Source organism: Pyxicephalus adspersus, chromosome 6, assembly GCF_032062135.1.
Source record: "Pyxicephalus adspersus chromosome 6, UCB_Pads_2.0, whole genome shotgun sequence".
NCBI lineage: Eukaryota > Metazoa > Chordata > Amphibia > Anura > Pyxicephalidae > Pyxicephalus > Pyxicephalus adspersus.
Genome location: NC_092863.1, coordinates 58,756,681 through 58,774,997, shown reverse-complemented (window position 1 = coordinate 58,774,997; position 18,317 = coordinate 58,756,681). Strand labels below are relative to the sequence as shown.

Genomic DNA, 18,317 nt, shown 5'->3' with positions numbered 1-18,317 from the left:
TGCAAATGAGACATTCTGATGATTTCAAGTGCTGTAAGGCAGTAAAATGGTTGATACACCTCAATCAATTTTCAATCAGGAAATATTGATTGTCTAATAGATCATGCATGCTATGCATGTATTCTTAATTTAAGCATTATCAAAATAAAAAGATCAGAGAACAATAACAAGCAGAAAGACCAGGGCAAAGAGCAAAGCAAACAAAGGGAAATATACAAAATAAAGCATACATACAAATGGCACTTGGGCTACAGTTCAAACACCAGGTTAGGCATCAGGGCTTTCACATTTGTGCATTTTATTAGCCCATGCTCATTAACACATGCTTTTTTGTGAATTGAAGCATGTTGTGGTAAAGAAGCCATTTATTTGGAATAGCTCTCAAGAAATCTAAGTGCAGCACAGCATGCAGATTATTTATATCTGTGCATTTTGATGTGCATTTTGATGAACTAGACTGCAGGTGTGTTTTTGGTTACTGTTCAGGATGAATGTCGCTGCATGTTAGTGTGTGTTGTGGGAATGTGCATTGAAACATACAGTTACTGAAATCAAAAAGTGTCTTAACACTTCTTTGTTTGAGATAACTAATAAATAACGACAGCTAACGTTAGTTATATTTCATGGAATATTCACCGCCCAAAGCAAAATGTAAAATTTTATTTATTTCTTTTTCCATTTTTATTCTATAACAAAACAAAACTCTCTTCTTTTATATATTACTATTTTTATTTTTGTATTTCCAACAGTTTTTGGTAGCAAACAAGATCTTTACATAAGCCAACAGTCATCATACATTATAAAAAAAAAAAGTATCTGTCTAGCACAGTTCTTTTGACACTTTTTTAAAATATGATTTGTGCTAGAAACTGTGTTTATTGAAAGTAACTGTAGCAAAAAGTTACTTTTTCAATAAAACCTGTTTTTAATATAAGCTATGACGTGAATGACAGTGTTTTAAACAATGCATTTTACATTTAACACATTATGTTTTTTTGGTCTGCCTTTAACCTTAAGATGCTCAAACTATATAAATGAAATACTTGTTTGAGCCTCAGGTTTAGCAAACATTCTATAAACACAAGAGGTATATGCTTTCTTAATTGAATGTTTGTGTACTTCTAGATCTGCAATTTTACTTTTGGGTAGAAGTTTCCTTTTACAAAGACCAATCACTGCTTCTCTCTCCTTGTACATGGTGACTGGTCTTGTATCCACCCATTTCTTTAGTTTTCTGCAAGCAGTCTGTAGTGGGTTAGCCTGCTGGGGCCTTCCCACACCTTGGCTTTTGCACAAATTATGTGCAGCAATGTCATGATGTCACTGTTAATTTTACATGGTAAATCTGGATGTGCAAAGGCATTTGATTGTGGATTTAATAATTTGTGGGTAGTGAGAAAAATATTTTCTTATAAAACCAGTCTTTATTAACAACACAGTCCCATCATACAGACCAGTCATATTAATGCAGAAAGCTGGAACATGACAACTGAGAAAGACGATAGGTAGGTACAAAGTGAGTTATCTAAACAAAAATTAAAAGCTTATGGGAGTATTTTGTAGGTTTATGGGCATAGCACAAGATCATAAAGTATAAACTTAGCACAGAACAAGAGAATTTGTCATGCAACCTTTTAATCTAGCTAGACCTAGGGTGGCCATACTGGGAATAATTAGCCATCACCCCCATAATGTCTCAGATTTCTCAGGTATCGTAATGGGCATAAATATATTTCTCTAGTTGGAGCATCTTTTTAATTTGTTGCTTCCACTCAAAAAGCAGGACGTTGTGAGGATGCCAAATGTGCTATGATTGCTGTGGAACCCATTATACATATTACAGGGTCCTCAGTTACTTTAAACATGGCTGTCATGGAGTTAACAATGAAATTCCAATAGCCTACTAAACAGCAGTGCAGTAGAATGTGTGGCAAACCCCTGTGGTCTTTCCTACATCTTAGGCACAAAAAATATATTTTTAAATGTAAGTTTTTGTGTATTTACATGTTGTTAACTAGTTTTGAAACACATCATCCCTACCTCTCCATCTGCCTATTATATAAAGTTATGCTTTCTCATACATCCTTAGGGCTTTAGACAAGTGGCCCTGGTGTTTGGCACCTTGCTAGCTACTTGACCTTCTTCTGTTGCTGTGCTGGTTCTTAATGAACCAGACAGTGGGCACTATGAAAAAAAACTCAGTATTGCCCCATCATTCCCTATGTGCTGCCATGGAGAGGATGCTACATGGGTGTGAGGAATTGGTGATGTCCTGAAACCTTAGTCTTAGGTTCACTTTACTAGCCACAGCTTGCTGTCAATGTACCTTTCTCTGTGCAAGAGGCAATGATGGCTTTTGAATGAACACATGTAAACAAACATGTCTTTATATTGACTTGCTTTTATATTAATAATATGATCTGGGACCAATCAGAGTTAGTTTTAATTAGTTACAGATTGTGGACAAAATGGAAAACGTTCCAATGACCCCTATATTTTGCTGCAATGACAAGGAAAAAAACATTTCTATTGAAGTTAGTGTTATGCTCTTCCGGCTGTCACCATGCAACTGGCACAAGGTGCAGTAACCCACATCAATCAATAAAAATTCATGACAATAAAAAAAGCTGGGCTTTCCAAATATAATTATTTCTAAATATACATCATAAATCAGTGTGTAATATTGATATATATGATGTTTGGTGAGTGTATAGTTTTTGTGGGAATGCTTAAATGTATCTGTTTAATTCTCTCTTGATTCAAGAATATGAGCGTAGGTTTATCTGGCTTGCAACAACTGATAAGTAAAATCAACCAAAGAACAAAATCAGTAGGTATGAATATGCAATGTTACATGGGAAGAGCAATCCTAACACAAAGAAACAAAAGAAACCAGAAGACAAATGAAAGCAATGAGTAGCAGTTGTAGTGCACATATTACAATTTTGTACTAGGTAAAATGGCAGCAACATTTAGTTTGTGGACATAATATAATAAGCAGATATTAATGGCCTTTAGAAATGGATTTTTTTACAGGTACTATTTTTATGCTAGAAAATGTTATGGAAATATGTAATCAAAGCATGGTGGTGTGAGATTTTCTTGGATAACCATAGAACTATCAATTTCTCCCAATAGGTGAAAAAGAACCACCAGTTTTCTACAGGTTAAGAACTAGTTCACATGGACATTTTTGTGTGTGTGTGTGTGTGTGTGTGTGTGTGTGTGTGTGTGTGTGTGTGTGTGGTGTGTAGGAGTGGATCAGCCTTCAGCGACTTGTGAAACTGCCCTCACTGTAGAACCATTCACATTTACAAGCTCCATTAGTGTAAAATATTGATAATAGATAATTGATGCAAAAGGCGGATACGGGATGACAGCCTACAGGTTAATGGGGAGTTGGTCCAGATTATAATTTAATATCTATAACACAAAAGAGGAAATAGAAGAGAAAGCACATTTTTCATAAAATAATCTCGTATCACAAAGGAAACAGGTGGAAAAATATAATATACTGTAAAATATTTAGGGTTGAAGTCTAAATAAAGCTTTGGTAAATTCTATGTTATGCCCTAGTGAAGTGAGTAGCTAATAAAAAGGTATTGCAATGAAAATTTTTGCATGGTAATGAAATATGTTTGTACAAGTCTGATATCTGTTTTTATCTATATGTTAATTATTTACTTGTTTTTCTAGGTAATATACACTAGGGCAGTGTTTCTCAACCAGGGTCCTGTATTGAAAATCCCTGGATTTTTCCAGTATTTGCTAGGGGTTCCTTAAACAATGAGCAATTTGTGCCACTCAGGTCAGCCACTCTGACACCAATGCTCCTTTTGGCTATCTTTATAGATGACGCTCTTCCAACTGGCCAGCAATGTAAAGCTGCGTACACACCTGCAATTTTTCTCGTTGGAAAGGATCTTTCACGATCCTTTCCAACGAGAAAAGACTGCACGATGCATGAACGATGCTGTACATACAGCACCGTTCATGCTCTATGGAGAGGGGAGGGGGAGAGCGATGGAGCGGCACCCTGCTGCGCGCTCTCCCCTTCCCTTTCATTAGGATCGGTCGTCGTCCATCGTCCATGGATCCGCCAGGACGGTCGTCGGACGATGGACGACGACCGACTGTACACACGGCAGATTTTCGCCCGATAATTGGCCGATACCGATTATCGGGCGAGAAAAATTTGCCGTGTGTACGCAGCTTAAGAGACATTATTTCCATTGACTGACACAGTAATATACTGTGAGCTGTGGATATAATAATTATAGCAGAGGTTCCCCGAGGACCTACAAGTTGTCTACATTTGAAATCTATTCGCAAATTACTTGAAACCAATTAGAAGTTGAATTTGAAGTCTCAACATTGGGATTTACATTAGTAGAATGTATTATGTTCCTTTTTGGGAAACTAATAAAATAGAAAAAACAGCTTTTAAAGCTGCAAATAGGCATAAATAGAAATTTGACCCAGATTACAATATTTTCTCATTGTATCTGAAACACAAAAAAGCCTTGGACTACATTTTAATTTAGTGACAAATGTTACCAAATGTATTTTATCTACCTGATTTTCTCTGCTACTTTACCACTGCACGTGCCAATTTGGCCCTTTGTTCACTGGAATTTGTTTGCTAAAGAATGCATTTTAAATAATATCTTGAAACTGGACCAGCCACGGTCTACCTACATTAGCACTCAATGGCTAGAAAATGAACCAATGTGTGTGCAGGCAAAGGATTTCACAAAGTTTTCAGTACCAGTTCAAGAAGTTCAGTGGTGTGCAGATGTTAGATTAAAAATGGCATACAAGTCATAATGGAAGGGAGCAAGAAGGGTGAATAATAAAAGGAAAACAAGCCAGTGTAAATAAAAAAAATCTTGTGGTTCTTTTGTTCTACATTCATTTGTTAAAATAAAACTTTTTTTTTGCTATACAGAGCATACATTTCATATTTAGGCTTTGTGTCCAATGTTCTAAAAAGAAAAATTCATGGTCCTGTTAGGAGAGAGAGCAGCATCTTTAAAAAGACACTGTCACAACATACAGAATTACAGTTAAAACACAAAAATTCAAGTATTTTAAATGTTTACATGCAGTGTTTTTTTTTTCTTTCCATCCATGATTTGTTTATTTGTAATGTGCCATTAAACTTGATAGAAAAAGTAACTAAACTCCCTAGCTCAGCCCCTTTCATTTTGCACATCATAGACATCTTCTCATCCTTTCTTCCTTATCCTTTTATCAATATGATTACAAGTCATAGTGATCACTGCGGTAAAATGGAGGAATAGCTGCTGTGTCTGTTCTTCCCATTGAAGATGCTGTTTTCTTTTGGGGCTATGATGAGAATGCATAGGTAGAAAAGTAAGCCCTTGGTCCCGGGTGTTGAGCAGGAGACTATGTAGTCCTCCAAGCAACTCGGTACTATTATTCTGCTCTCTAGGATACAGTGAACTATGAATACATAAAACTAGAAATGATATCAAAGATATATAGCTTGTCATTTATTAGACCTTCTACTAAACATACTGATAAGTGTGAACATAAAAAATGAAATGATAAAGAAATGGATTCAGCTACATTTAGAATACAAGGTGTGTGGACTCCCTGTTCCTTGGGCATAGCTATTACTGGAACCACTGCTGAGCTGTAAAAATGGCACCTGTATGTTCCATTATTCCAGCTGAGCAGAGACTGAGATCTTCTATGATAGCCATACCTGGTTACCAGCAAAGCTGCATGTCTGTTGAGCTAGTTGTGCTACTGATAATAGAGAGAGTTCAAGTTTTGATACATCTGTCAAGTTGTCAGGTTTACATTTGGTTTAAGTAGTTTGTGATTCCTTCTTTGTGACTTTAGATTGACACATTTTCCTTCATCGATACAGAAAAGAAATATTGGTTTGTGATAATGGCTGGAAGCTGTGAAAAGTAGATCTTTAAAAAATGTTCAGTAATGCATATAGCATTACAGTAGGACATTTCCTTCTTCGCCACCGGAATATGCGCAATTTTTGAGTCTTCCTATACTTCATCAGATTTCTGGTAAGTCACAGGAGGAACAGATATTTCTTTTTTCCTGCAAAATAAAATTATTTTTACATAACTAATTTTGCTCTATAGATCCACTAATCAAAATGTAAGTAGTACAAAGGAAGGAAGCTATTGTACATCAAATATTTTCCCTGTGTACCTACATTAATTATGAATGGAAGTTCTAATATTATGTAATTAAATTCCAAAATACTTTTACAACATTAGACGATTTATGCTAAAAATTTTCTATGCTTTCAAATAAAGTTATGTTTTTTTATCATTTAAATTAGAAAACCAATCCTGTATTTTAATACATTTTGAAATAAACAAATCCTTAGAACTGAACTCATGAAAACCAGCTGACTTCTCTGCTTAAAAACATAAAAAGGAGCTGCTATACCTGCCAAAGATTTGTATATCTGTCCACCTAGTTTTAAGATTTGCATGTGTCTGCCACACTCCTGTCTGATAGTGCTAAAGACTAGTGTTGGTCGAATAGCTCAGTGTTCAATTCGGTGGCTATGTGATCAAATGGCCTGATATTTTTCGGGTGATCGAACGCCGAATTCGAACACCGTTAAAGTCTATGGAGGGGAAATTCGGGTTATTTTCATGACTGTGTAGAACTGCAAGAGCAATCCCCTAATTGCTCTTGCAACCCTAGTGTAACTGTAGTATGTGTTCTTGGATATAGTGATTGCTCCGCTGCCCCGATTGCTCTTGCAGCCCTAGCAGAACTGAATGTGACTCCACGGCTCGTGACACTGACAGGATGATTCCCACGGCTGCATTAAGCTTGAGCTGTCATAAGAGTTTACCCTTCCTCAGCCAATCACACAGCACTAGAGGTGAATGAATGGGGAGACCTGACCTCATTTATCCTCTAGTGCTAGGGGATTCCACACTGACAGGAGGATTCCCACGGCTGTGCAGCCGTGAGAATCATCCTGTCATTGTGGGATAACCTGTAAAAAAAAATAACTTAGGTAAACAAATCACACACATTCAATAAATTACTTTAATATTAAAGCCTCTTTTTTTTTTTTTTTTTTTTTTTTACACACAAATTTGTGAAGTCGAATCCCGTATTTTTCAGGTTGGGCCTATCCGAATTCGACCAGCCATATTCGGGTCGAATATAAGGACAACCCGAATTCGAAAACCAACACTAGTAAAGACCTTAGTTGAGTTAAGTAACTATTACAGATCTTGCCCCTCCTCTGTCTGTGACCGGAAAGTAATAGGAGAAGAAGCAAACTGATAGGATCATTCCCTTGTTATTTCTCTGACCAGCATTTTTCGTTTAGTTTAACAATGTATTTATGAATACACTTAATACCAGGACTGAGACTGGCATCCAACTTGTATTAACTGTAAAATTCAAAATCAGATCAGAGAATTATTTGTTAATAAGACAAATAACAAATTTATTAATAAGAGCAACGTTGTGTCCTCTACTAATATTCAAATTTTCCTAAAGTAGATACAGACATATGTTGTTCAATATTATTTTACCATTAGTTCAGTCTTGTACAAAGATAATGACGCATTTCTTTTGTATACAAAATCTGCTTCTTCAGGAATGCTAATTCAGACAATTTTAATGTACCTTTGTTGTAAAATGAAAGTTTCATCAGTTTGAACAGATTAAGCCATTTTCCTATGTGTAGATCGCTTTAAACACATGGCAACATGGGTATATCGAAGAGGTAAGGAGGCAGGGCAATCCACAGAATAAATTGTCAATTTCTCAAAAAGTAAAAAAATTTACATGGTTGAAAAACATTGATACAGTTTCTCAATGTAACGTTCAAAGCAGAAGGGTTCTTAGGGATAATAACTCCAATTCCATGTTCTGATCATGCAATCACCCAACAGAAATAGTTTTCCCATGAAGTATAGTGGTTTTCTCTGTGGCCAGGTTAAACATCCAGGTAACACCTCATCACTTCCTATTGAAGTTTGATTTACGAGGTGAAGATTGCACCTGGCAGTTTACTGCATCTGCTGAAATTCTCTCTGCTGTTCAGCACACTATAATTAGTTGCTGCAAGTTCTTCTAATTATTCCATTTGGTAACTGGAGGTCACATTGTGTAAACCACGGGAGCTGAGACTACAAGTGTTGAACAGAGCAACAGCATATCAATTACTTCTCTTTAAATCTCTGTGTACAAGCCTCTGTCATTTTAAACATGTTCAACATTCCTCCCCTACAGACTGGAAGTTCATCATGTAAATGCCCTTTAGTGTGTTGGTATGTGATATCTACTGCCATGGCTTTTATCACTACACTGTATCAATGAATACATTTCGGAAGAACATTTGTTCCAAAATTAAGTAGTTCTACCCTTTTGAAACTCTAAAAATAGTGTGTCATTTAGCCAGACGTTGGATAGGGCTCATCATATCTAAGTGTTTAGCTTTTGGCAAGAGTGCAGGGCACGGAAAATAGGATGAGTGTAAGATTATTGTATAACGATGCCCATGTCAACCAGGACTCAGGAAGGAGCACATTTATGGTTTGATATTTTGGCAAGATGCAGCATAGTAGTAATCATTATATTTCAATAGATAAAATTCCACACCCAGGATGTGCATTAAACATATTCATCATTGCTAGTGCTTATACTAATTTTTAATATAATTGCGCAAATCAGTACATTTTACTTTTTGGGTCCTAATAAGTTTTTATTGGACATCATTGGATGGTTGAGCTTTATCTCATTTATTTAGCTCTGTGGAATATCTATTGCATGGCGATAATTCACTTTGCAAAGTAAACAGCCTGTACTCTTTTAGTAAATCGACTCCATTGTGTGTGGTGGCGTGCATAAAATGCATTGCAGAGTTGTGGTACAGTTCTTTTCAAAAGACTACCCAATGTACTGGTGCCCAACTTTTTTTCAGCTGGGGGCCGCTGCTGACATTAAGATAAAACTCGCCAGCCTTAACGCAAACAAACATTAAAGATGTATGCTTGAAACTAGAATAGTTTTAATTTGAAATGAAATTGAAATGTTTCTAGTTACTCTCATGTACATGGACCACATAAAAGAAATGAGAAATCAAGAATTTCTGCACTGAATATTTGATGCTCATTTTGTTAATGAAAGGTACAAAATATATATATATATATATATATATATATATATAATCTAAAAAAATATAGTTCTCTGCTCACCATTCCTGTACCAAAGAGCAGAAACTACACCATACAATGCAACTTTTTAGGCATGGGGGGGCTGCAAACCTTCTTTGTACCCCAAAATCTCTGCAATGGAATACTTCCAGAGAAATGCAATTCATGTGACAGATCGCCAAGAAGTACATGTTCTTACTACTACAACTTCAGGTCCCTACATCTCCCCTTTCCTGAGAAATTAGGGTTCACAGAAGGTAAGTGGCCAGATATGTGTGACATGGTAGCATGGGGTAATAGCTAAAATTTATATTTTCTTGTGATGATGCAACAGCAATAAAATTTTAGGGGGAGTTGGCTACACGAGTCCCCCACTTATCCTACATTTAAATATACTTACAGCTCCCCTTTCAAGGGAAATTGGGTTTCAAAGAACATAAGCGGACATTTATATGTGACAGGGCACCATGATATGCTAGGTGTGATAAAATGTTAGTGGGGGGTAGCCACAAGAATCCCCCTCTAATCCTACATTCTCCCTTCTCTACTGTTAAAGAGAAATTGGGGTTCACAGAAGGTAAGTGGCCAGCTATGTGTGACAGGGTAGCACAGTATGACAGGAATAGTTTTTTTGTATCTTGGGATGGTGCCATAGTGATGATATTTTAGGGACAGTAAGAGTAAGAGTCCTGCACTTGCAGTTACATTTCCCTTTTCACATAGGGATAATGACAGCTGCATGGACACAGCTCTCATGCAGCTGATTGCCAGGTCTATGGTACACGCCCACTCTCAGGGAGCTCACACTGAGCATGCTCAAGAAGCTCCCTCACCTAGTAACACAATCTCATAAAAAAAGATAGGAGATGCGTATGCCCATCCCCTGCAAGAGAAAGAGCAGAGAGGGAACAAAGACAGGGCTGGGTCTGGAAGCTCCACAGGCTGGTTGTGGCCCGTTGGCCGTAGGTTGGGCACACATGCACTATGGCAATGCACCAGAACTGTGGCATGCCGCAACACATGGAGTTGCGTTAAAGTGCATCATGTAAGAAAAAAGAGTCCTGAGCTAAATGGGGGCCAAACTGATTTTAAACACGTTATTCAGTTTTGTAATGCCACTATTGTACACTGAGGGTTTGCCATTTAATAACTAAAAGCCAGGGGCACTTTCAAAATCACTCCACTGCTATTGTTACCTATCATACCTTTACTGCTACCTAACTTGAAGATGGAGAGAAGTTTTATTCCTGATCCACTTTCTTCTAATCTATAGAAAAGTTTTGGCTGGAGTCCTGCTTAAATACACACCATGTCTTTATTAAACACACATTACAGTCAATCATGAATGGAGACACAACAAGTTGTGTGCGTCACTACTCAAGTAGAACTATTGTAAGGATATTGTAAGTAATTGAGATATATCATGGTAATAAAGCACACAGTCTTGACGTTGTTGTTTAGGATATGCATGTACAGAGTGGCAGGCTGCAGAGTGTACGCACAAGAAAGTCATTTACAGTCCGCATATGACATAATCATGAAGTATGGCAAGAAATGATAGTAAGGGTGCACCAGTGACTAATGTCTGACCTCAGTTTTTCCCAATTTATGAGAAGAAGTAATGTCCCAGGACAGCAAGCAGCAGAGCAAATACAAATACAGCCTTCAACACAGAGCAGTAAATGAGAGAGAGTATACAAAGAGAGCAATTAATGTACATATGGGACTTCTCTGGGGAATAAATCTGTAGGGTGTCTTTCAAGCTGTAACACATCAGAGTAACACAAGTTCACAAGATACCAACATACACAATTGTGTATGTTGGCTGGCTGGTTTACATATACAACTCTTTTTGCATCCTTTTACTTGAAATTCAGTATTGGTATTGCTAGCCTATATAAGGAGGTCTTTGTGTTTTGTGCACCCAGATCAAGTAGCACAGGTAGAAAATATCAGTTATCCAAAAGCTAAATTAAATTAAAAGTTATCCAAGAGACAAATTAAAAATAGTAAACTTTCTGATGAGCAGTGTGGCACGCAAAGGAGGATAGTATTAACAATATCAAGATGAAAATGCAGGTAGGGTTACTGTCAGCCAACTTCATTTTTTACTCAGCAAGGGATGTCATAAGGAACTTTGATTTCTGGGTACTAAATTCACTTACCACTTGCTGGATGGGATACGGTTATGTCCCTTTTCTACCCACCTTCACTACTCCATCCTTGTACCTCTAGTTTTGCTCCTCTTATATATCTCTGTTTAACTTTGGCCTGCAATCACCTTGTATCTTTTCACGTGAAACTTAATAATCATATTTGTAAACAATCACTTACCTACTGTGCTTCTTTTCATGTAGAACAATCAATATTACAAGGACTAGGAGAGTAAGGAATCCAAAAACACTTCCCAGGACTATTCCCAGGGTATTGTCTGAAATGAAAATAATTTTATATTTAGAAAGCATTACATGGATACAGGTACATCATTTTAATAAATGCAATTAGGACGGATGTTTGTTTCAACATATTATTAGGCAGTGTGGTATCAGTTACTGTATAATATCCTCACTGTGAATTAATCACAAAGCAAAAAAAAAACTTTATGTAGCCCAGACTAGTCAATAACATCTGGAGCAAGCTATGCTTTGATATGCAAAAAGAAACAACTGCAGAGTTTGTCTTGGTCATTAAAGAGTTACAAGATGTTGCAGAATAGCTCATTCCTTAAGATCATCCTCAACCTTTGCTGTGTTTAGCAAAACATTTCTTCTGCAAGTCATGCAAACGGCCCTCCTCCCCCCATCAAGCCTCCGTCTTGCACACAAGCAAGTAGGGAAGCCCTGTTCTTATCTAGGAGTCGTCTGTATGTCGGATGTCCTTAACTCGGGGAGTACCTGTTTTTTCACAATGTTTATATAGTCAAAAATAATATTGAATATTGTACACGAGATTGTAAAAATGCAACAAACTATAGCAATTTATCAGATTTTAGCTATGTGAAATCATACTGGTAAAAGATGAATTCTAATTGGTTGAGACGAGGGACTGTACTTTGCATACAATAACTGCACCTTGCATTATTGGTGCATTACATATGCATAAATTGACATTACTTTATCCTCTGGCTAAAGATGATTTACAGTAACTCCAAAATACAGTAGTCTTTATAGTATCCAGTATATATGCTGGTAAACTCAAGCTTGCTCTTAACTTATATATTGCTATATGTGTCTGAACATTGACACTTCTATATATTAGAGTAGGATCACACGTTACAGAGCCAACTAATGTATACATTTCCAAATGTATGTTACCTTGGTTTTCTACAAAAAATTATAGAAATTGCCTTCTGATCATCATTATAATTTTTATTACGTTAAATAACCTAATTGTTATTAAGTGCTGATATATTACATAGTAGTGTAATAAATTGAGGTATGCAAATCAACAAACAAATGAAAACACAGACACACAACACAGGAAAAGACACAACACTACTTATGAGTTATGTGTAATCTAAAAAATTCAAAAGTCATGTCAAAGTGTCCCTTTTTAAAGGAGAAGATAGAATATATTTGTCTTTCGGCCTGTCCACATCTTATAATGCTAAGCTTTGCTGCTTCCTGGCCCTTGCAAGTAATCAACCCCTTTGGAGGCTTAAATATTTGTTTCCCCCATGGCACACTGTGCTTTCTTCCACTGCTGCAATGAAGTATGAGCCAGTGGGAAACCACAATGTTCAGCAGAAGGGCAGTATTTGCACACATCCAGGATTGTGGGATACTTCCACAGCAAAGGAAAAGCAACAATTTCAAGATACAGCTTTTGAAAGATTGAGTACAGTTTATTCACTTTTCGCTTTGCATGTGTTTGTCTACAAATAACCCTGTACTGATATTAAATTCCCTTAAATTATGTCCATCATAGTTGTTCAGTGTACTCAAAGATCTTGATAAGAAACTCCACAAAGCACCAGGAATGGCTAAAAAGTTTGATTGTTCTGATGAGATTCAGAAATGTTTGCACTGTATTAGCTAATAATAAACTAATCTATGATCACAAGCTGACATCCAAGGAACCAAGAATTGTTTTTATGTCAATTTTTACCCCATAAAACTGAGGTCTCAATTGTTTCTTTCTGGTAACTATGCTAATACTCCTGCAGCAATTTCTGAACATGTACTAGAGATGGCAATGACAAATACGTGGCTGAAATGTACAGAATATAACCTCATAATGAACAGCAGTGAGCTCAGTAAAGATTACAGGAATGCATATACAAGTCAGCGATGGAAACCTTCTCAAATGAGAACAAACTAAAAATATTAAACACATTCATGGACAGGTATTTGGTTTAAACAATACATAATCATTGTCACAACCTTGCTTTGAAAAGGAATAACAGAAGAATAAAATCCAGCCAATACCCTGAAGGCAGAAAAATGTTCAGACATGTCTTGATTAAGAGAACTTCCAAAACAGTAAATGACTTCTATTTTCATTTTTATGAAAGAGTTGGAATTAGATTGGCAAATAAAAGCACATGTCTTGGCATAATAAAATAATATTATAAAAAACATGTTTTCTGACTCTCATAAACTGACTCCAATCATGCAACACAAAAAAACAACCTCCTGCTCATCTTCATAACATAAGAAGGGGTGTTTTGTTGAGAAGGAGGTACCGTGAAGAGGATCTTTAATGAAATAGAACATGCAGAAATATCCATCTATTGGGGATACACAGCATAATGTAAATAGATTTTGTTACATTGTGCTAATACATACATTTTACCAATCTAACTAGTTATCTGTTATTTCAAACCATTGCAATCGTCCTGAAAAGTGTCAGAGACGTCTGTTCTTGTTTTACCTGGGAGTAGTACTGTAAATGATCATGTTCACCAAAAAGACATCAGTTTTCTCCTTTTGAAACAGTCCTAAGATTTATACAGCTCTTTTACATAGCACAGTCCTTTTTTGCAGGGCAGGACATTAGATTATTCTTGGCTGCAGTAAGTAACACTAAATAAAATGCTAAGAGTTGTTTTATATCCACCTGGAATTCAGCTTTCACTTTTATACAGGTATGTTAAAACTGAAAAAAAATCTAAGGGCTTCATAGATTTCAGATACTTTATCTTTGCCATCTAGGCCTTGAATATGGTGCTTCTTACATTTTAGATAGGGATAGGTAATTCTAACTTGCCTCCATCTGTTTAAAATAAGGACGATTTAGTTGGAGATGAGATTTTAAGTTTATGTACTTCTTTTTTTTTTTTTAGGAAAGGGTAAAACCCATTAATTTTTTTATCTTGATTTGTAAACTTCTGCAGTCAATTGGGGAAATCTCACTTTACTTCTTGTCTCATGAACACTAAAAAAAGTTCAGAGTAAATGAAGCAATAGAAATAGAACAGCAGGTAAACTGTAACTGTTGATCAGTCATAAAAATTGTGATCAATTGTGATATTTGTGAGATTGCAATATCATTGTGAGCTGAACAGAGCAAACACAATAATAATAATAGTTTTGCATTAATCCAAATGATCACCCTTTAAAGTCTGTCCTATAGAGAGTGTGAATTACAGACAATAAAAGCTGACAGACCCTTCATCAACTTGGTACTGCCTTACCAATGCCACATATACCCCTTGGAGTTGGAAAAAAGTAAAATCCAAATTTTTTTTCTACCCCTTCCACAGACCACGTAGCACTGTCCTTATCATCAGACATTAGTACTAGTAAGATACCCACCTTTTACCCCAAGAAGTACTTCCACCAGTTTTTCCCTTTAGGTATACTTGTGGATCATGCGTACTTTGGGATTTCAAAGGTTTGCTGTCTAGACTGGCATTTTTGTCAATGAACACACTTATTTCCTACTTCTTAGTGATAGGAGACACAATATGCTCACTTGTCATTTCCCATGAATCTATGAACACTCCTGTACCAATAAATGTGAGATGAGGCTAATCACAAACTTTGGATTGTTCTCATTAAATGAAAGGGGGTTTTTGTTTTTTTTTTGTGCCAATCCGGCCACGTAGGAAGACTTTGACTTGGACATGCATTGTGTTGCATATTGTGCTATCCCATTGGAGTAATCTATCTTGTGTAGGCAGTCACAAAAAGAGGCCTCAGGCTAGACTACTTTGGCAGAGTTTAAGCATAGTGTTGGGCAGGATTTATTTAGACATTTCTCATTCTGGTTATGCACCACTGCCATATAAGAAAGCACAATCAGGGGTTATTCAGTCAAGATACTGGCACATCTTTTATTTGTGCCTCTTCACTAATCAGCTTTATCTTTAATTCTGTGTGTTTTCCAGGGAAGAGACATGAACAGAATGTTCTACTCATGGGCAAATATAAGGCAGAGACTTACAAAGCATTCATTGATAAGTTCAAGTATAGTGACTGATCAGAACCCACCCAGCTTTCAAGGGCAACGTGGGGACCAGTGTCTCAACAAATTAGCTAACTCAACATTGTAAAATATTGTATTTAGTTTATAAATCAAGTTTAATACGTGCAAAAAAGTAATACGATTTTACCTATACCATACCTAAACCCTATATAGCAAAATAAAATACATTGATTACATTTCATTTTTTTAAATAAATGGTAACTAAGATATGGCTGTAAGGAAGTTTTGCATCTTACTTTTTACATCAATTACTTATGAAGCAGCAGGTAAGACAGTAAAAGAAAATCCACCAAGGTATAATTATTAAAAGTGAAAACAAAATTAGGAAAATTAGATTAAATTATCTTGTTTTTCTTCTTATGTAAAGTCTATGATAAGTCTCCAACAGCTTAGCACCAACTAAGCATTAGTATAAAGCAATATTAATGGAAAATGACAAGTGAACCTAGTGTGTCTCCTGGGCAACTGGTTAGGGCTAACTAAAATAATTACATTTTACTATAGGATTTATATTGAGAAACTAAAATTAAATGTCAATGATAATAACTAACAACAAGAAACTGTTTGTGCTTATTTGTCATTATCATTCCAGTACAATTTTAAACAATAAACAATTCCATTTCATGTTTAATGTTTCAAATACATAAAAACATTTCAAATGTACTTTTATTTCAATTTACATAAACAGATGTAATGTTCAGTGTTGGAGATTTTGCATATGTGTGTTTTTAGATGGATAAAATGTTAATTAAATTTCTGTAACATTTTAGTAATTTGTAATGGTACATAGAATTTTGTGTTTTCACTGTATTTTTTTTCTCCGCTTTACTAGATACTGTAACCCTAGTCATTATATGAATGTAAAATGTATGTGTAAGTGAGTTGATAAACAATGAAAACAAAAATAAAAAGTTTTAGCTACTTTTCAATAGAGAAAAAAACTGGAGAATGCTGTCTTGTTTAACATAGAAATAACATGCATGATATCTATGTGAAACAAAAAAGTAAGACACAGATGATGCTGCCAATGCCTTTTCATTTTTTAAAAGAAATAAACACACTCTAAAGAATGACAAGAAATATTATTATTAATATTATTATTATTATTATTAATATAAAATATAATTGAATTAAAACTGGGCAAGAGCCTTTTGTTTTGAGTATTGAGTTTATTAATATAATATAGTTTTAAATCATACTAGGAAACACAGAGAGGGCATTTGCCTTAGGAATATGTTACATCAAGGACATGAGATGACGACTTTTTACTTTCTTGATTCATTTGACAGCCAATTGGCTGTACTGTAGTTCCATTCTCCTGCATAGCTATATTTACATACATAGATATTTTATACAGTATCTTTAGTGTCCATTGTCTGTGTTTAACCTCTCCTATCCAAATGTTTTTTATTCCCATTGTTGTCCCCAAAATGCCTCCCTCTTTGTTTGTACCATGTTTTTATTATTTGTTAAATAAAATTTTCATTAAAAAAAAAAAAAAACTGGCCAAGAACTCTTATGAACACACTGATATTTTATGGCTCTGGCATACAGGCAGACAGGCATATATTTATGTATGCTTTCCCGTATATTGTTCTGCTTTGTGGAATGCAAAACTATTCTTTGCTTGATTCATTGGGAAGGCAAGTGCGCCACTTCACCAGACCCACCAAGCCAACAGTGTTATAATTACAAGCATATTAAGAGTAATCATTAACAGAAAGACTCCATGGAAACTTTCATGAAACCAAACAACACATAGATAAGCACAGATTAAGCCTTCCAGCATTTTGTGATTTTGCATTTTTAGAAAAAGAAAGAAAGACGAGAGGCAAATGTAGTTTGTTGTTTGAATTATTAATTTTTTTGACATGGCAAAATCATTCAATCATTTTACTGGTGTTTACAATAAATTACACTGGAAGAGCATGCTGTGCACAGAAACTTGTTGATGGTCATTGCTCAATGTTTAGATTTGCATTGCTAAACAGCCTTGAAGAAATCATTTGAATAGTCTGCGCTAAGCATAAAAGTGCTTCAGTAAAATTAAGGTAATAACATCAAAATTTATTGCCAATATAAAATATGCTGTAAAAGCTGTTTGTACAAGAGACAATCTAAAGGAGGTTTAACTGCTTTAAGATAAAAAAAGTACCTACACCTTTGATCCAATGTTCAGATGTAGTGAAAGATGACCATATATTAACATTAGGCATCTGTCAACAACCAGGTGAGAGTAAGTTGCTAAAATGCTTAGTATCCAATAACTGTACAATAAATACAAGTAAAACATGGTAAAACACATAAATCCCAATCCTTTTTATTTCTCAACGCGTTTCATGGGATCAGTCTACTTCTTCAGGAGTTGATTGGGAACTACAATTGTATATACATATACATTGTACCTGATACCTGTAAGCATCACAGTCAGTTTTGAGAGGAGATTACCTTTAAATATGAACACCATTCACTACATTAGGGTAAATCTGCGTTTATGATAAAACTAAACTCTGATTCACATTCATTGAGCAATTTATGCCTTTCAGGTCAGTTTAACCACCTGGGCATTACACTGAGGTCTAGATTTCTGTTCCAAAAGCGTTACAGGTTTTCATGAATTTTTTTTTTTAAATTGTAGACCTGTAACTTACAGAAATATGTCCGAACAGGGTTCTAGTAGATATCATGAATATAAAAAAT

At 35.6% G+C, this 18,317-nt stretch overlaps 1 protein-coding gene across 1 annotated transcript in view; it reads right to left on the bottom strand.

Moving 5' to 3' along the window:
- Window positions 1-707: 707 nt before the first annotated feature.
- LOC140333940 (uncharacterized) overlaps window positions 708-18,317 on the bottom strand; it is an 82,380-nt gene continuing 64,770 nt past the window's right edge. Inside the window, exons 26-27 of the mRNA XM_072415970.1 lie at window positions 11,523-11,619; window positions 708-6,090 (exon numbers count right to left, since the gene is read on the bottom strand). Coding sequence (XP_072272071.1) covers window positions 6,036-6,090; window positions 11,523-11,619 — 152 coding nt within the window. The 3' untranslated portion in view covers window positions 708-6,035. The remainder of the gene's footprint in view (window positions 6,091-11,522; window positions 11,620-18,317) is intronic.